Raw genomic sequence first — 20,111 nt, 5'->3', positions numbered from 1 at the left:
TCACCCCCTTCCAGTCCGGACACTTTCACCCCCTTCCAGTCCGGACACTTTCCCCCCTTCCAGTCCGGACACTTCCCCCCCTTCCAGTCTGGACTCTTTCCCCCTCTTCCAGTCCGGACACTTTCCCCCCTTCCAGTCCGGACACTTCCCCCCCTTCCAGTCCGGACTCTTTCCCCCCTTCCAGTCCGGACACTTTCCCCCCTTCCAGTCCGGACACTTTCCCCCCTTCCAGTCCGGACACTTTCCCCCCTTCCAGTCCGGACACTTTCACCCCTTCCAGTCCGGACACTTTCCCCCCTTCCAGTCGGACACTTTCCCCCCTCCGTCCCCAGTCCGGACACTTTCCCCCCTTCCAGTCCGGACACTTTCCCCCCTTCCGGTCCGGACACTTTCACCCCCTTCCGGTCCGGACACTTTCACCCCCTTCCGGTCCGGACACTTTCACCCCCTTCCGGTCCGGACACTTTCCCCCCTTCCGGTCCGGACACTTTCCCCCTTCCGGTCCGGACACTTCCCCCCCTTCCGGTCCGGACACTTCCCCCCCCCTTCCGGTCCGGACACTTTCACCCCCTTCCAGTCCGGACCACTTTCCCCCCCCCCTTCCAGTCCGGACACTTTCACCCCCTTCCAGTCCGGACACTTTCCCCCCTTCCAGTCCGGACACTTCCCCCCCTTCCAGTCTGGACTCTTTCCCCCCCTTCCAGTCCGGACACTTTCCCCCTTCCAGTCCGGACACTTCCCCCCCTTCCAGTCCGGACTCTTTCCCCCCCTTCCAGTCCGGACACTTTCCCCCCTTCCAGTCCGGACACTTTCCCCCCTTCCAGTCCGGACACTTTCACCCCTTCCAGTCCGGACACTTTCCCCCCCTTCCAGTCCGGACACTTTCCCCCCTTCCAGTCCGGACACTTTCCCCCCTTCCAGTCCGGACACTTTCACCCCCTTCCAGTCCGGACACTTTCACCCCCTTCCAGTCCGGACACTTTCACCCCCTTCCAGTCCGGACACTTTCACCCCCTTCCAGTCCGGACACTTTCCCCCCTTCCAGTCCGGACACTTCCCCCCCCCCTTCCAGTCCGGACACTTTCACCCCCTTCCAGTCCGGACACTTTCCCCCCCTTCCAGTCCGGACACTTTCCCCCCCTTCCAGTCTGGACACTTTCACCCCCTTCCTGTCCGGACACTTTCACCCCCCTTCCTGTCCGGACACTCTCACCCCCCTTCCAGTCTGGACACTTTCACCCCCTTCCAGTCCGGACACTTTCCCCCTTCTAGTCCGGACACTTTCCCCCCCTTCCAGTCCGGACACTTTCCCCCCCTTCCAGTCCGGACACTCTCACCCCCCTTCCAGTCCGGACACTTTCACCCCAGTTCCAGTCCGGACACTTTCACCCCCCTTCCAGTCCGGACACTTTCACCCCCTTCCAGTCCGGACACTTTCCCCCCTTCCAGTCCGGACACTTTCCCCCCCTTCCAGTTTCCCCCCCTTCCAGTCCGGACACTTTCCCCCCCTTCCAGTCCGGACACTTTCCCCCCCTTCCAGTCCGGACACTTTCCCCCCCCTTCCAGTCCGGACACTTTCCCCCCCTTCCAGTCCGGACACTTTCACCCCCTTCCTGTCCAGGCCAATTTCAGCTTTCAGCGCCGTCACACTTTGAATGACAATTGCGCAGTCATGCAACACTGTACCTATATGAATATTTTAGCATTTTTTTGAGACAGATAAAACTTTATTTTGGTGGTATTTATTCACCACTGGGATTTTTTATTTTTTTTTGCTATATAAATGAAAAAGTCCAAAATTTTGAAAAAAAGTGTTTTTCTTATAAAATTTTGCAAATAATATTTCATCATAAATCTTGGCCAAAATGTATTCATTTATCTTTTTAGTAAAAACAAAATAACCCAAATTAGTTTATAACCAAAAATTATAATTTTATTTACGTTTATATATTATTATTTATGTTTTTTTTACATACTGTCACCCTAGCAGTAGGGTCACCATGGTGACACTGTACTACTTGTGGGGGGCGATGAAGATTTTTTTTTTACACTGATTGCTTTTACACCCATAAAGGCTGTAAAAGCAATCATTTCTCCTTCTCTCTGGCTGCATTCTTGCAGCCATTGAGAAATACTGTGAGAGCTGTGATTGGTCACATCTTGTCACATGGTACAAGGCTGTTGTGAATAGCCCTGTACCATGTGATCTCTGTGATCATTCACAGATTTCACATGTAGTAAGCAATGATATCAAAAGTGACATCTTGCTTACTACTCTGCATGTGATCACTGATTGGCCAATCAGTGATCACATGATCGGGACCTCACACAGAGGTCCCGTACGACGATCGGTGTTCCACTGTGTCCGGAGCACACAGCGGGCACCGGATCGTGGTGCTGCGCACTCCCAGGGACCACGCACAGCTTGAAAATGCGGGTGCCATTTATAAACAGTGGCCGGACGGGAAGTGGTTAAAAGTGCACCACAAATGCCTGTAATGAAGTTAAATGGTATTAACGCTTCGCAAACGCCTCGCAACCGCATCGCAACCACACCGCAAACGCCTGCCAGGCGTTTGCACAGCGGCACCATAGACTTGAATGGGAGGCTTCAACTCCTCCTGACTCAACATGAGGCGTCAGTTTTGCCGTGACGCTAACGCTTCAGTGTGAACAGCGCCGTGTGCTGCCATGTGCAGAATTTTCATAGGCGTTTGAGAAGCATTAAAAACGCTTCCAAACGCCTGTCTGACGCCTGCTGACAGAGCTAGTGTGAACGTAGCCTCAGAAGGTACAAAGGGGAGACAGCTGGATGTAAACAGCTCACTGGCGCCCCCAAACAAATATAATGAGGAATTGCCACACTGGCACAGCTTTTACGGGCTCTCTGAGGATGCCGGGGCTTTCTGCCAGGCTATGAGCTGGTTATGTCGCGCCCAGGAGAGCAGATCCTGGTGGGGGGAACACGACAGGGGTGCCCCTAGGGTTGGTGTCACCTGGTGCGGTAACACTTGGTGACACCCCCTCCGACGATCCCCGCAGGATGGATCGGATCTGCGGATTGAACATAATGGATTGGACTCCAATCCATTATGCTTCCCAAGCCGCAGATCCCATCCATCCTGCGGGGATTGTCAGCTTTCTTTACAACTTACCTTTTCTTGGAACGGGTCCGGTGTCACCCCATATAGGTTGCATGCGGACGATCCTGCGGGGTGACACCGGTGTATCGGCAAGATGTGTCCTCCCATGTAGATATGTCCCCCATGAAGCAACTGCGCATGTCCCAGTTTCAGGCACGAGCAGTAGTTCTATCATCGATTGATCGTGCCTGAAACCGGGACATGCGCAGTTGCTTCAGGGGGACATATCTACATGGGAGACACATCTTGCCGGTGTCACCCCGCAGGATCGATGGCATGCAACCTATATGGGGTGACACCGGACCCGCTCCAAGAAAAGGTAAGTTGTAAAGAAAGTCGACGATCCCCGCAGGATGGTTCGGATCCATCCTGTGGGGATTGTCGGCTTGCTTTACAACTTACCGTTTTGTGGAGCGGGTCCGGTGTCACCCTGTGCGGTCGGTGTCACCCGGTGTGGACCGCACCACCCGCACCTGCCTTGGGACGCCAATGGTACACGGTGCACCCCCACCATGGGGAAAATGGCCTTCCGCAAGGCCTACTCCATCAAAGACAAGTAGCCATGGAGCACATGAAGGGGTGCGCCAGGCCGGCATGTCCAGGGATTTTGCGGTGCCGGAAGACCCTGCGCGGGTGGCTGAGGCGTTCCTGGTCCAGCTGGGCGGCAACGTAGAAGAAGATGCGTCTGGCCAGCTGCACAGAAACGTCTGCTCCTATTTCATGACTTTGCGACATCAGGGCATTCCCCTCTCCAGGCCGAGGCCTTCGCCATGCCGATCTACGGAGAGGACTGCACCATCAAAGTGAGCCACGGCTGGTTTTGGGCGTTGGCAGAAGAGGCACGGTATCGCGAGCTGGCTTGTCTACAGTAAAATGGAAGCCAAGGCCATTGAGATTGACCCAGTAATGGCGTTTCCAGAGCCACCCGAAGCTCCATCCTGTAACGGAGGCTATCTAGAAGAGCGGATATACAATGCCAACATGGCTGGAATTTACTGGAATATTCTTCCAGATCAAACCCCTCACGGTATTTATGTAGCACTCCCCCCTTAGAAGTTTCTGAAGAATTGGGTCCCCCTATAGTCCTGCACAGCCAGGCAACATGCATTTTCCACAGACTTGCATTCTGGAGACAGTAAACAGTTCCTGAGTTTGCTTTTTTGGGGGATTTTTTTAGGGCAGGGGTCTCCAAACTTTCAAAGGAAAGGGCCACTTTACTCTCCTTCAGACTTTAGGGAGGCCGGACTGTGGCCAGCGGGAGTACAAAATGCCCTGACATTAGAGGGCAGAAGCAATGCACCATCATTGGTTGGAATGGAAGGAATAATGCCTCATCGTTGGTATCAATGGGGAGAATAGTGTCCCATCAATGCTGTCAGTGGAAGGAATAGTGCTCCATGGATGGTGTCAGTGGGAGGAATAGTGCTCCATGGATGGTGTCAGTGGGAGGAATAGTGCCCCATGGATAGTGTCAGTGGGAGGAATAGTGCCCCATCATTGGTGTCAGTGGGAAGAATAGTGTCCCATCATTGGTATCAGTGGGAGGAATAGTGCCCCATGGATGGTATCAGTGGGAGGAATAGTGCTCCATGGATGGTGTCAGTGGGAGGAATAGTGCCCCATGGATAGTGTCAGTGGGAGGAATAGTGCCCCATCATTGGTGTCAGTGGGAAGAATAGTGTCCCATCATTGGTATCAGTGGGAGGAATAGCGCTCCATCATTGGTGTCAGTGGGAAGAATAGTGCCCCATCATTGGTATCAGTGGGAGGAATAGTGCCCCATCATTGGTATCAGTGGGAGGAATAGTGCCCATCATTGGTGTCAGTGGGAGGAATAGTGCCCCATCATTGGTATCAGTGGGAGGAATAGTGCCCCATCATTGGTGTCAGTGGGAGGAATAGTGCCCCATCATTGGTATCAGTGGGAGGAATAGTGCCCCATCATTGGTATCAGTGGGAGGAATAGTGCCCCATCATTGGTGTCAGTGGGAGGAATAGTGCCCCATCATTGGTATCAGTGGGAGGAATAGTGCCCTATCATTAGTGTCAGTGGGAGGAATAGTGCCCCATCATTGGTGTCAGTGGGAGGAATAGTGCCCCATCAATGCTGTCAGTGGAAGGAATAGTGCCCCATGGATGGTTTCAGTGGGAGGAATAGTGCCCCATCATTGGTGTCAGTGGGAGGAATAGTACCCCATAATTAGTGTCAGTGGGAGGAATAGTGCCCCATCATTGGTATCAGTGGGAGGAATAGTGCCCCATCATTGGTGTCAGTGGGAGGAATAGTGCCCCATCATTGGTGTCAGTGGGAGGAATAGTGCCCCATCATTGGTATCAGTGGGAGGAATAGTGCCCCATCATTGGTGTCAGTGGGAGGAATAGTGCCCCATCATTGGTATCAGTGGGAGGAATAGTGCCCCATCATTGGTGTCAGTGGGAGGAATAGTGCCCCATCATTGGTATCAGTGGGAGGAATAGTGCCCCATCATTGGTGTCAGTGGGAGGAATAGTGCCCCATCATTGGTGTCAGTGGGAGGAATAGTGCCCCATCATTGGTGTCAGTGGGAGGAATAGTGCCCCATCATTGGTATCAGTGGGAGGAATAGTGCCCCATCATTGGTGTCAGTGGGAGGAATAGTGCCCCATCATGGGTATCAGTGGGAGGAATAGTGCCCCATCATTGGTGTCAGTGGGAGGAATAGTGCCCCATCATTAGTGTCAGTGGGAGGAATAGTGCCCCATCATTGGTGTCAGTGGGAGGAATAGTGCCCCATCATTAGTGTCAGTGGGAGGAATAGTGCCCCATCATTGGTGTCAGTGGGAGGAATAGTGCCCCATCATTGGTATCAGTGGGAGGAATAGTGCCCCATCATTGGTGTCAGTGGGAGGAATAGTGCCCCATCATGGGTATCAGTGGGAGGAATAGTGCCCCATCATTGGTGTCAGTGGGAGGAATAGTGCTCCATCATTGGTATCAGTGGGAGGAATAGTGCCCCATCATTGGTGTCAGTGGAAGGAATAGTGCCCCATCATTGGTGTCAGTGGGAGGAATAGTGCCCCATGGATGGTTTCAGTGGGAGGAATAGTGCCCCATAGATGGGGTCAGTTAGTGGAATAGTGCCCCAAGGGCCACATCCAGCTCCCAGACCATACTTTGGAGACCACTGTATTAGGGGATCGTAACTTGGATGAGGTAAGGGGAATATGGGATGCCCAAGGGAACTGCAAACTGAGGACAACGTCCTGGCAAGTATGTACAAGTCTTTACAAAGCAAATTCTTCTGGGAGAGAACTCGGATCGGATCCATCCTGCGGGGATCGTCGGCTTTCTTTACAACTGCATTACCATTGCACAGAGCAGGTGAGTGTAACATGTTTGTTATTTCAATAAAAAAAAAATAGCAGTTAGTAACCCTTTAACCCCTCACCTACAGGGCACTTCTACCCCCTTCCTGCCTACAGGGCACTTCTACCCCCTTCCTGCCTACAGGGCACTTCTACCCCCTTCCTGCCTACAGGGCACTTCTACCCCCTTCCTGCCTACAGGGAACTTCTACCCCCTTCCTGCCTACCGGCACTTCTACCCCCTTCCTGCCTACCGGACGCTTCTACCCCCTTCCTGCCTACCGCACACTTCTACCCCCTTCCTGCCCACCGGGCGCTTCTACCCCCTTCCTGCCTACCGGGCGCTTCTACCCCCTTCCTGCCCACCGGGCGCTTCTACCCCCTTCCTGCCCACCGGGCGCTTCTACCCCCTTCCTGCCTACCGGGCGCTTCTACCCCCCTCCCTGTCTACCGGACACTTCTACCCCCTTCCTGCCTACAGGACACTCTACCCCCTTCCTGCCTACCGGGCGCTTCTACCCCCTTCCTGCCTACCGGGCGCTTCTACCCCCTTCCTGCCTACCGGGCACTTCTACCCCCTTCCTACCGGGCACTTCTACCCCTTCCTGCCTACCGGGCACTTCTACCCTCTTCCTGCCTACCGGGCACTTCTACCCCCTTCCTGCCTACAGGGCACGTCTACCCCCTTCCTGCCTACAGGGCACTTCTACCCCCTTCCTGCCTACCGGGCACTTCTACCCCCTTCCTGCCTACAGGGCACTTCTACTTCCTTCCTGCCTACAGGGCACTTCTACCCCCTTCCTGCCTACAGGGCACTTCTACCCCCTTCCTGCCTACAGGGCACTTCTACCCCCTTCCTGCCTACCGGGCACTTCTACCCCCTTCCTGCCTACCGGACACTTCTACCCCCTTCCTGCCTACCAGACACTTCTACCCCCCTTCCTGCCTACAGGGCACTTCTACCCCCTTCCTGCCTACAGGGCACTTCTACCCCCTTCCTGCCTACAGGGCACTTCTACCCCCTTCCTGCCTACCGGACACTTCTACCCCCTTCCTGCCTACAGGGCACTTCTACCCCCTTCCTGCCCGGTCCAATTTCCAGCTTTCAGCGCTGTCACACTTTGAATGACAATTGCGCGGTCATGCAACACTGCACCCATATAAAATTTTTATAATTTTTTTGTGACAGATAGAGCTTTCTTTTGGTGGTATTTATTCACCGCTGGGATTTTTATTTTTTATTAAACAAACCAAAAACCACTGAAAATTTTGAAAGAATTTGCCTATTTTTTTTTGTAATAAATATCCCGAATAAGAATACCTATGACACATTTCAATATAAATCTTTTATTCTGCAACATTCTATCAGGACAGAGCACAGCACTACTGATACAGAGAAATAGTATGTACTAAGGAATGTCGGGAAAAACCGTCTGGATTCTGCAATTGTTTCTCCTCCTTTAAGAAGGGAAGGGTAACCCTTTAGGTAAACTTGCTTGAAAATTTAGTCATTGCTATTTCTGTTCCACTGACAGAACTCCCATAGAGTAGAGTAGAGCCACACAGGGGAACACTGAGGCTCTGCAATTAAAAGTCCTAATTTGGTCCTCCTGGGATTGCTTAGCTCGGATATGGGAGTGGCAGCTCCGCCCCTGAGGTACACATAACTGTTCTTGCTCTGTAGGTCGTGTGATACATTCCCCCCTCCCCCCCATCTATTGCCTGTTCACAGCGGTGAAGCTGATGACGAATCGGAATCAACGTCGCTGTGTACAGCTGTTAGCGTTTGTCCAGCTCTCTGGCTCGATTTGTTGCAGCTTCCACAGCATTCATTACTGTGGCCCTCAGGGCCCCCTTCTCCAGTTCATGGAGTCCATGTATGGTGGTGCCTCCGGGAGTGCAGACGTCTGAGCGCAGCTTTGCGGGATGCTCTGCACTTTGTAGAATCATCTTTGCTGCGCCCTGAATGAAAGAAGCAAGGAGAGTTATCTACACCGATCTAATCCGGGGGTCAGTGTAATACAATAAACAAAAGCATCACTAGTGGTCCATATAGTGAACTCGGTGTAGTTATTCCCCCTGAGGTCATCACAGAGGACAAGGGGGCGCTCTTTACGTCTGGAGGAAAAGAAATGTAATCTCCAAACACGGAAAGGTTTCTTCACAGTAAGAGCTGTGAGAATGTGGAATAGACTCCCTCCAGAGTTGGTTGTGGCCAGCTCAGTGGATTGCTGTAGGAAAGTCCTGGATTCTTTCTTGGATACACAGAATATAACTGGATATAACATTTATAGGGAAAGTTGATCCAGGGAATATCCAATTTCCTCTCGGGGGATCAGGAAGAAATTTTTTCCCCAGGAGGAGAAAATTGGATCGTGCTTTGCTGGGTTTTTGCCTTCCTCTGGATCAACTGTGGGTGTAGGATTATAACTTTTTTTTCTTTTAATGGTTGAACTGGATGGACTTTTGTCTTTTTTCAGCCAGACTAACTATGTAACTATGTAGAGGCTTAATGATTATTAACTGACAATCTCCTTAACTTCTGTCAACACCAAGGCGTTTCCTTCTGAAAACTTTCACGCACTGGACGTCGTTTTCACCATTCTGAGTAAACTCCAGGAGATAATCAAACCAGCCCCTCCATTCCAAACAATAATGTCGCAGCCATAATCACCGACATCATCATTTTTAACAATCTGGTGTTTGATGTGATCACTAACTGAAGCTCCCGACCTGTATCTGATTTCAGGTGTTGCTGCCATATTGTTCACTGTTTAGATAACTGCATGAATAAGCAGATGTACAGGAGCTCCGAATGCTCAGTGACTGTTTGTGTCCCATAGCTGGGGGAATAAATAGGTCGACTTGTTGCGGTAATGCACGTCAAAGCCTAAGTGCAGCCATATTCAACAACGGAAAAATCAGCACAAGGGACATAACTTAGTCAGTAGGATGTGCCCCTTGTGAAGATTCTTCTGCTGTTCGTAGTAATCCTCCTCCATCCTATCCATCATCCACTCAACCTTCATACTTAGATCCTGCTCTGGCTGGAAAGGGTGAGCATAGTCAGTATATTGATGAGAGCCTGTGACAGGAGAGAGAGGAGAGAAGAGAGGAGAGAGGGAGGGAGAGAGAGAGAGATGAAGAGAGGGGGAGAGATGGAGAGAGGGGGGGGATAGGGAGGGAGGGAGAGAGGGGGTGGGAGAGGGAGGGAGACGGGGGGAGAGGGGGAGGGGAGAGAGAGGGGGAGGAGAGAGGGAGAGGGAGGGAGAGAGAAAAAGAGGGAGGGAGAGAGAGGGGGAGAGAGGGGGGGAGGGAGAGAGAGGGGGGAGTGAGGGAGGGAGAGAGAGGGGGGAGAAAGGGAGGGAGGGGGGAGAGAGGAGGGAGAGAGAAAGAGAGGGGGGGAGAGAGATGAAGAGAGAGGGGGAGAGATGGAGAGAGGAGGGGGGGGGAGGGAGAGAGAAAGAGAGGGAGGGAGAGAGGGGGGAGAGAGAGGGGGGAGAGAGGGAGGGAGAGAGAGGGGGGAGAGAGGGAGCGAGAGAGGGAGGGGGAAGAGAGGGAGGGGAGAGGGAGGGATAGAAAGGGAGGGAGAGAGAGAAGGGGGAGGGAGAGGGGGAGGGAGAGAGAGGGGGAGAGAGAGAGGGAGAGGGAGAGAGGGGGGGAGGGAGAGAGGGGGGGAAGGGAGAGAGGGGGGAGAGAGAGGGGGGAGGGAGAGGGGGAGGGTAGGGAGAGGGGGGGAGTAGGGAGGGGGAGGAGAGAGGGTGGAAAGGGAGGGGGGAGAGAGAGAGGAAGGGGGAGAGAGGGGGGGAGGGAATGAGGGAGGGAGGGAGAGGGAGGTAGAGAGGGGGAGAGAGAGGGGGGAAGAGAGAGGGAGGGATACATAAGGAGGGGAGAGAGGGAGAGAGAGTGGGCAGAGAGAGCGAGGGAGGGAGAGAGAGAGGGAGAGGGAGGGAGAGAGAGTGAGTGAGGGAGAGGGAGGTAGAGAGGGGGAGAGAGAGGGGGGAAGAGAGATGGAGGGAGAGAGATAGGGAGGGATAGATAAGGAGGGGAGAGAGGGAGAGAGAGTGGGGGGGGGAGAGGGAGGGGGGAGAGAGGGAGGGGGAGAGAGAGCGAGGAAGGGAGAGAGAGGGGGTGAGAGGGAGGGGAGGGAGAGAGGGGAGGGAGAGGGAAAGAGGGGAGAGATGGAGAGGGAGAGAGAGGGAGGGGGAGAGAGAGGGAGGGAGGGGAGAGAGGGGGGTAGGGAGAGGGGAGTAGGGAGGGGGAGGAGAGAGGGTGGAAAGGGAGGGGAGAGAGAGGAAGGGGGAGAGAGGGGGAGGGAGTGAGGGAGGGAGAGGGGGGGAGTGAGAGGGAGGTAGAGAGGGGGAGAGACAGGGGGGAAGAGAGAGGGAGGGAGAGAGATAGGGAGGGATAGATAAGGAGGGAGAGAGGGAGAGAGAGAGGGAGGGGGAGAGAGAGCGAGGGAGGGAGAGAGAGGGTGAGAGGGAGGGAGAGTGAGGGAGAGAGGGGGAGAGAGAGGGGGAAGAGAGATGGAGGGAGAGAGATAGGGAGGGATAGATAAGGAGGGGAGAGAGAGTGGAGGGGAGAGAGAGCGAGGGAGGGAAAGAGAGAGAGGGTGAGAGGGAGAGGGAGAGAGAGGGAGGGGGAGAGAGAGGGAGGGAGGGGAGAGAGGGGGAGTTAGAGAGGGAGGAAGAAAGAGGGAGGGAGGAAGGAAGAAAGAGGGAGGGAGGAAGAAAGAGAGGGAGGGAGAGAGGGGGAGGGAGGGAGAGAGGGGGGAGAGAGAGGGGGGGGGAGAGGGATGGGGGGAGAGGGATGGGGGAGAGGGAGGGAGAGAGAGGGGGAGAGAGAGGGAGAAAGAGGGTGGGGGAGGAGAGAGGGGGAGGGAAGGAGAGGGGGGAGAGGGGGAGAGAGAGGGGGAAGAGAGAGAGGGGGAAAAGAGGGGGGGGAGAGAGAGGGGGGAGGGAGGGAGGGGGGGGGGAGAGAGAGGGGGGAGGGGGGAGGGGGGGGAGAGAGAGAGAGTTTGGGCAGGATGGAGGAGGATTATAACAGAGGGGAAAAAAAGCACAAGGGGCACAATTTATGGACTGTAAGTTATGTCCCTTGTGCTGATTTATTGGTCGTTGATTTTGGCTGCCCTTAGGCTTTAAATGCATTGGTGCAATTCTGAAGGCCACCCCAATGCTCACGCTAATGAATGTGTATTGCACTGCTGGAATAATGGTGCACACACCACTTTTTGGTAGCAAACCCCATACATTAGTGCAGCCTTTCTCAACCGGGGTGCCATCAGGTCTTCAGGGGTGCCGTGTGGAGAATGGCTGTCACCTAAACCTGAAAACTCCCGATCCCAAGCTGCACTGTACGTCGGCATTGGGAGCAATCACACCGCTCAGCAAAGGGAAGGGGAGCGCCCTCTGTGCTCTCTGCCTCCCCCTAGAGCAGGGGTGTCAAACTGCCGGCCCCTCAGCTGTTGCGAAACTACAAGTCCCATCATGCCTCTGACTCTGGGAGTCATGCTCGTAACGGTCAATCTTGCAATGCCTCATGGGATTTGTAGTTTCGCAACAGCTGGAGGGCCACCAGGTTGACACCCGTGCGCCAGAGTGATTAGTGCTGCAAAAGATGACAATCACAGGGTGCATTAGGATGCCATTCAGCACATGTATCACACCAGCGTGTGTTGCTGCAAAACGATGGTGTGAATGGACCTTTAGAGCCAGCTAAGTAGGGTGTACATGGAACCACAAATTGGCTGGTTCAGCAGGAACTGGTGGTCTTTTGGTCAGTGTGTATTGTTTTCGTACTGTCGCATGTTCTGTCTCCCATTGTAATGTACAGCGCTGAGCGAACTGTTGGCGCTTTATAAATACTGTATAATAATAATAATATACTGATCTCTGTTCAAACTAACAGGAGTCTATTGAACGGTCATGCTGGAAAACCAGCATTCCTTCCATTCTGACATGGGTTGGGGGGAGGGGGGAGAGCACAGAGGGAGAGATCCCTGCATCACACGTTCCTTGCGAGGATGCGGGAATCTGGGCTGACCACTCCTTACTTAGATCCTGAAGTATAATTTGTTTTCCTCTCCCATGAATGTATACCCACCAGCAGGGTCTGCGCTGCAATGCGGCTGGACAAGGCACTGGGCATCCCCATCTTCACAGCGCCATCCGCCAGAGCTTCTGCAAACAGATAGACCTGGACACAGAGAAGGGGAGAAAGCCGAAATATGGGAGATTAGAGTCATCATTATTAATGCAGCAAATACACTATATTGCCCATAGTATTGGTCAGCCGGCCTTTCCACACACATGACCTTTAATGCCCCCCCAGTCTTAGTCCGTAGGGTTCAATATTGAGTTGGCCCCGCCCTTTCCACGCACATGACCTTTAATGGCCCCCCAGTCTTAGTCCGTAGGGTTCAATATTGAGTTGGCCCCGCCCTTTCCACGCACATGACCTTTAATGGCCCCCCAGTCTTGGTCCGTAGGGTTCAATATTGAGTTGGCCCCGCCCTTTCCACGCACATGACCTTTAATGGCCCCCAGTCTTAGTCCGTAGGGTTCAATATTGAGTTGGCCCCGCCCTTTCCACGCACATGACCTTTAATGGCCCCCCAGTCTTAGTCCGTAGGGTTCAATATTGAGTTGGCCCCGCCCTTTCCACGCACATGACCTTTAATGGCCCCCCAGTCTTAGTCCGTAGGGTTCAATATTGAGTTGGCCCCGCCCTTTCCACGCACATGACCTTTAATGGCTCCCAGTCTTAGTTCGTAGGGTTCAATATTGAGTTGGCCCCGCCCTTTCCACATACATGACCTTTAATGGCCCCCCAGTCTTAGTCCCTAGGGTTCAGTATTGAGTTGGCCCCGCCCTTTCCACGCACATGACCTTTCATGGCCCCCCAGTCTTAGTCCGTAGGGTTCAATATTGAGTTGGCCCCGCCCTTTGCAGCTATAACAGCTTCAACTCTTCTGGGAAGGCCGTCCACAAGGTTTAGGAGGGTGTCTATGGGAAGGTTGGACCATTCTTCCAGAAGCACATTTGTCAGGTCAGGCACTGATGTCGGGGGAGGAGGCCTGGCTCGCAGTCTCCGCTCTAATTCATCCCAAAGGTGTTCTATGGGGTTGAGGTCAGGACTCTGTGCAGGACAGTCAAGTTCCTCCACCCCAAACTGGCTCCTCCATGTCTTTATGGACCTTGCTTTGTACACTGGTGTGCAGTCATGTTGGAACAGGGAGGGGCCATCCCCAAACTCTTCCCACAAAGTTGGGAGCATGAAATTGTCCAAAATGTCAACTTAAGAGTTCCCTTCACTGGAACTAGGGGGCCAAGCCCAACCCCTGGAAAAACAACCCCACACCATAATCCCCCCCTCCACCAAACTTTACACTTGGCACAATGCAGTCAGGCAAGTACCGTTCTCCTGGCAACCACCAAACCCAGACACGTCCATTGGATTGCCAGACAGAGACGCGTGATTGGTCACTCCAGAGAACAAGTCTCCACTGCTCTAGAGTCCAGTGGCGGCGTGCTTTACACCACTGCATCTGACACTTTGCATTGCAGCTGGTGATGTAAGGCTTGGATGCAGCTGGTTGTAAAGGCTCAAGGTTTTTGAATGAAGGTCTATGTATGAAGGTAAAAAATCTTCTGTGTACAGCAGTACCCCCAGCCCCCTCAATACTTACCTGAGCCCCATTGCGATACAGCGATGTGCATGGCCACCTCGGCTGTCTCGGCCATTGGCTCCCACTGTTGTCAATCACAGCTAGTCAGCCAAAGAAGGGAGAGAGGGCGGGGCCAAGCCATGGCTCCGTGTTTTCCTCCCACTGACACAATTGATGGGGCACTCTTCCTCCCAATGACACCAAGGATGGGGCACTATTCCTCCCAATGACACCAAGGATGGGGCACTATTCCTCCCAATGACACCAAGGATGGGGCACTATTCCTCCCAATGACACCAAGGATGGGCCACTGTTCCTCCCAATGGCACCAAGGATGGGGCACTATTCCTCCCAATGACACCAAGGATGGGGCACTATTCCTCCCAATGACACCAAGGATGGGGAACTATTCCTCCTAATGACACCAAGGATGGGGCACTATTCCTCCTAATGACACCAATGATGGGGCACGATTCCTCTCACTGACGCCAAGGATGAGGCACGATTCCTCTCACTGACACTAAGGATGGGGCACGATTCCCCTCGCTGACACCAAGGATGGGGCGCGACTCCTCCCGCTGACACCAATGAAGGGGCGCGACTCCTCCCGCTGACACCAATGAAGGGGCAAGACTCCTCCCACTGACACCAAAGATGGGGCACTATTCCTCCCACTGACACCAATGACGGGGCACTATTCCTCCCACTGACACCAATGAGGGGGCACTATTCCTCCTGCTGACTGTACAGACTGTCCGTCCACAGTACATTGCAGGCGGGCAGTCCTTAAGTAGATATTTTGGTGCACACTTGTGGGGTTATTACTAGTTTTGTCAGGCAAGGGTACTTTGGGTTATATTAGCACATGATGGCCAACAGCCCCTGTGGGCCTAGAAGCTCCTGGGTCCTGAAAAGGAAAAAAAAAGGCCATGGACAAAAACTGGCCCATCTCATAGGATCTTCTGTGTACTCACGTAGGCCACCCCACTGCCGCTGAGCCCGGTGTGGATGTCCATGTAGTTCTCCGGAGTCTCCTCGCACATTCCACAGTCAGACAGAAGGTTCTTTAACATTTCTGCCTCCCTCTGGCCGGCACAGGAACCGCGGGTGAAGACCATGGCCCCCTCCTGGATCACACAGGGTAGGTTAGGACTCATACGGAGGAACTTGGTCCCGACGGGAGAGAGCTGCAGGGAAATGACACAATCATACACACAGATCCAATCTCGGCACTCCAATTTCCGCTGTGCAATATTGCCTTGATTACGGCAACTCCCTCCTCATTGGTCTACCGTTACACAGGCTATCCCCACTTCAGTCTATTATGAATGCTGCTGCTAGACTCATTCACCTTACTGACCGATCAGCGACTGCTGCCAGACTCATCCACCTTACTAACCGATCAACGACTGCTGCCAGACTCATCCACCTTACCAACCGATCAACGACTGCTGTCAGACTCATCCACCTTACCAACCGATCAGCGACTGCTGCTAGACTCATCCACCTTACCGACTGATCAGCGACTGCTGCCAGACTCATACACCTTACCAACCGATCAGCGACTGCTGCTAGACTCATCCACCTTACCAACCGATCAACGACTGCTGCCAGACTCATCCACCTTACCAACCGATCAGCGACTGCCGCTAGACTCATCCACCTTATTAACCGATCAGCGACTGCCGCTAGACTCATCCACCTTACCAACCGATCAGCAACTGCTGCTAGACTCATCCACCTTACCAACAGATCAGCGACTGCTTCCAGACTAATCCACGTTGCCAACCAATCAGCGACTGCTTCCAGACTCATACACCTTACCAACCGATCAGTGACTGCTGCCAGACTCATACACCTTACCAACCGATCAGCGACTGCTGCTAGATTCATACACCTTACCAACCGATCAGTGACTGCTGCTAGACTCATCCACCTTACCGACCGATCAGCGACTGCTGCTAGACTCATCCACCTTACCAACAGATCAGCGACTGCTGCTAGACTCATCCATCTTACCAACCGATCAGCGACTGCTGCTAGACTCATCCACCTTACCAACCGATCAGCGACTGCTGCTAGACTCATCCACCTTACGAACCGATCAGCGACTGCTGCTAGACTCATCCACCTTACCAACAGATCAGCGACTGCTGCTAGACTCATCCACCTTACCAACCGATCAGCGACTGCTGCTAGACTCATACACCTTACCAACCAATCAGCAACTGCTGCTAGACTCATCCACCTTACCAACCGATCAGTGACTGCTGCTAGACTCATCCACCTTACCAACCGATCAGCGGCTGCTGCTAGACTCATCCACCTTACCAACCGATCAGCGACTGACTACAAAGCCATCCACAACACTGCCCCTAGCTACATCACCAACCTCATCCACAGATATCGCCTGCTCTGCTCCTCTCTAGCTCCCTCATCACCTCCTCTCCCACGCTCGCCTCCAGGACTTCTCCCATCCTCTGGAACTCCCTACCACAGTCTGTCCGGTCAGCCCCCACCCTGTCTGCCTTTAGACGATCTTTGAAAACTCACTTCTTCAGGGAAGCCTACCCCACCTCCACCTAAGAACTGTACTTGAATCACCTCCACCAGATCATCCCCCGCAGCCATCACCTTTTGTATGACCTCTCCCTTCCTTTAGATTATAAGCTCCATGAGCCGGGCCCTCCTATTCCTTCTGTACTGAACTGTATTGTAATTGTACCACCCCCCTTATATTGTAAAGCGCTGAGCAAACTGTTGGCGCCATAAATCCTGTATAATAATATTAATAATAATTGCCACTCACCGCTTCGAAAACAGATACAAGATATAATATTGGCGGAGCCAGAAGTCAGGTAAAACCTTGTTTTAAAGTGTAGCTGTGCTCAGACTATGGACTAACCTCTGTAGCTCCATGTACTGTGGACTAATTCATCCTCAAAATTTAAATAGAGGCTGAAGTTGGTTTTAGCTTAGAGTACCTGCTGCGCCTTTACACTGCAGGGCTGTCAGGCTGCCAAGATTCCGCTCCCCATGGAAAATACAGAGGAGAGGAGCTGTGATTTCAGTGCCAGTTCTGCGAAGGTTGAAAATTTCTCCACAATGCCTACAGCTACAGGGGCTAGAAAGTGCTTTTAATGTCTGTTAAGAAAATGTATATACTGTAACAGGCATAGTCCATGCATGGGATTACTTTATATCTGACCCCAGTCCTCCCCTTCAGTCTTGCACATGTGTACCAGCTTCTCCTCTTCAGTCTTGCACATGTGTACCGGCTTCTCCCCTTCAGTCTTGCACATGTGTACCGGCTTCTCCTCTTCAGTCTTGCACAGGTGTGCTGGCTCCTCCCTTTCAGTCTTGCACAGGTGTACCGGCTCCTCCCCTTCAGTCTTGCACATGTGTACCAGCTTCTCCCCTTCAGTCTTGCACATGTGTACCGGCTTCTCCTCTTCAGTCTTGCACAGGTGTGCTGGCTCCTCCCTTTCAGTCTTGCACAGGTGTACCGGCTCCTCCCCTTCAGTCTTGCACACGTGTACCTGCTCCTCCCCTTCAGTCTTGCACAGGTGTACCGGCTCCTCCCCTTCAGTCTTGCACAGGTGTACCTGCTCCTCCCCTTCAGTCTTGCACAGGTGTACCGGCTCCTCCCCTTCAGTTTTGCACAGGTGTACCAGCTCCTCCCCCCAGTCTTGTACAGGTGTACCGGCTCCTCCCCCCAGTCTTGCACAGGTGTACCTGCTCCGCCCCTTCAGTCTTGCACAGGTGTACCGGCTCCTCCCCTTCAGTTTTGCACAGGTGTACCGGCTCCTCCCCTTCAGTCTTGCACAGGTGTACCGGCTCCTCCCCCCAGTCTTGCACAGGTGTACCGGATCCTCTCCTGGACTGAACGGCTTCCTCTGATGTCACTACACACTGTGGGCTCCCCACAATGTGCATTAGAAACTGCAGCAAGTCAGTCAGAGCTCCGCCTCATTTCCTGGCTGGAAAATTTGTCCAGCATCATCTAGCTCATTCCTCCCCAGGCTGACTGTCCCTGACCCACCGCTTTCGTTTATTGGATTTCAATTCTGTCAATCGTATAGGCTCAGAATCACATGTGGGTGGTCTGCATGCTCCTAGGAACGCCCACTTCTCCAGACTGACATCCACCCCTCATAGCATTTTAAAATTTGCATAAGCCCTCCCTATGATCCAGCCCACTGCTTGCATCAGGGCTGAGGGCTCGAGAGGAGCAATGCACAGCACGCTGCCAGCCCCTCCCACCGGCTATGATCAGCTAGCATTGCATAGAAAAGCACAGAGACCCCATGATGACATTACTGGGTCTAAAATAAAGTATATCATGAAAACAGAAAAGTTTTATTTATAAATGTCATTAGCATGTTGATGACAATGGGGGAAGAAACCAGGGAAGGCAAAATATACAGCATAATAAAACTACAGCTTTAGGTTGTTCTAAGGCTCCGTTCACACCGATGCGTTTTTAAAGCTTTCTGCAGAAACGCACTACAGTCCATTTATCATGGTTTCCTGTGGGACATAAGTAAGTAAAGTGCAGCGCTATAAATAAGTAGATAAATGATGACAGTCCGTGTGTAGAGTGCCCACTATGGCGGTACTTCAGTGCTTGTGCTTTTAAAAGTGAGGTAAGACTACGCACTCACCAGATGCGTAAAGAAATTATGCATATAGATCAATCATCAGAGGTCCCCTTTAACCCCTCGCCTACAGGGCACTTATACCCCCTTCCTGCCCAGGCCAATTTCCAGCTTTCAGCCCTGTCGCACTTTGAATGACAGTTGCGCGGTCATGCAACATTATACACATATGACATTTTTATCATTTTTTTGAGACAGATAGAGCTTTCTTTTGGTGGTATTCAATCACCTCGGGGGTTTTTATTTTTTCTTAAACAAACCAAAAACCACTGAAAATTTTGAAAAAAAAGCGTTTTTTCATAGTTTTTGTTATACAATTTTGTAAATAAGTGATTTTTCTCCTTCACTGATGTGCGCTAATGAGGCTGCAGTGATGGGTACTGATAGGCTGCACTGATGGGCACTGATAGGTGGCACTGATGGGCACTGATGAGGAGGCACTGGTAGATGGCACTGATGGGCATTGACAGGCATCACTGATGGGCACTGAAAGGCAGCATTGATACATGACACTGATATATGGCACTGTTAGGCAGCACTGACTGGCACTGTTAGGCGGCACTGACTGGCACTGATGCGCGACACTGACTGGCACTGATAGGTGGCACTGATTGGCAGCACTGATAGGTGGCACTGATTGGCAGCACTGATAGGTGGCACTGACTGGCACTGATGGGTGACATTGAAAGGCAGCTCAGATGGGCACTGATATGTGGCACTGATGAGCACTGGCACTGATGGGCACTGACAGGTGGCACTTCTGGGGCCACATTGATCACCAGGGCACACTGATCATCAGTGCCCCGATGATCAGTGTAGATGTCCCCTCCGCGGAAAGCCGATTACCGGCTCTCCTCTCCTCTGTCAGCGTGACAACTCGTGGGGAGAGAAATGCCGATGTCGCGGTATGGGAGCCTGCCGATTATTAATCCCCTTATTAATGCCTTGTATCACATGCCCTCAGAGTCCTGCTCTGTATTGTTCCAATTGTCCCCTGTGTCACTAGGCCAAATGGCCTAATTAAATTACTCTGGACCCCTCCTCCCTTCCCCCTCATGCACAAATTCCTGAACTCTCTGAACAGGACCCATTGCCATGGTAACCCAACAGGAAGTATCCGGTTACCAGCTCAATACTTAAGAGAGAGCAAGGAAACCCCCCTGTGTGTTCTCCTGGCTGTGTGTGAGGGAAGGCTGTGCTGAGGGCCAGCTTCTCCCATCCCCCGTCCTCCTCCTCATCTCCTGGACTGTCTGTGCTGCCTGGAATCCCTGCACTGTGGAGGGATCTGCTGCTGTC

General features: G+C 52.8%; 2 protein-coding genes across 2 annotated transcripts in view; one reads left to right on the top strand and one right to left on the bottom strand.

Annotated features, from left to right (window-relative positions):
* The first annotated feature begins 2,927 nt into the window (after positions 1 to 2,927).
* On the top strand, positions 2,928 to 4,214 carry TIGD5 (tigger transposable element derived 5). The gene is given in 5 exon segments (XM_089667080.1): positions 2,928 to 2,955; positions 3,624 to 3,699; positions 3,701 to 3,891; positions 3,894 to 3,967; positions 3,969 to 4,214. Coding segments are annotated over 5 exon segments (597 nt in total). The 3' UTR covers positions 4,197 to 4,214.
* A 3,605-nt stretch (positions 4,215 to 7,819) lies between these two features.
* Positions 7,820 to 20,111, bottom strand: part of PYCR3 (pyrroline-5-carboxylate reductase 3) — a 34,647-nt gene continuing 22,355 nt past the window's right edge. The window contains exons 4-6 of the mRNA XM_089667079.1: positions 15,132 to 15,344; positions 12,594 to 12,686; positions 7,820 to 8,450 (exon numbers count right to left, since the gene is read on the bottom strand). Coding sequence (XP_089523205.1) covers positions 8,268 to 8,450; positions 12,594 to 12,686; positions 15,132 to 15,344 — 489 coding nt within the window. The 3' untranslated portion in view covers positions 7,820 to 8,267. The remainder of the gene's footprint in view (positions 8,451 to 12,593; positions 12,687 to 15,131; positions 15,345 to 20,111) is intronic.

This window comes from Staurois parvus, unplaced genomic scaffold (genome assembly GCF_062004578.1).
Source record: "Staurois parvus isolate SC_StPar_1 unplaced genomic scaffold, SC_StPar_1.0 ptg003007l, whole genome shotgun sequence".
Lineage (NCBI taxonomy): Eukaryota > Metazoa > Chordata > Amphibia > Anura > Ranidae > Staurois > Staurois parvus.
The sequence above is the reverse complement of the archived record's forward strand: the minus strand, read 5'-3'. Positions and strand labels throughout refer to the sequence as shown.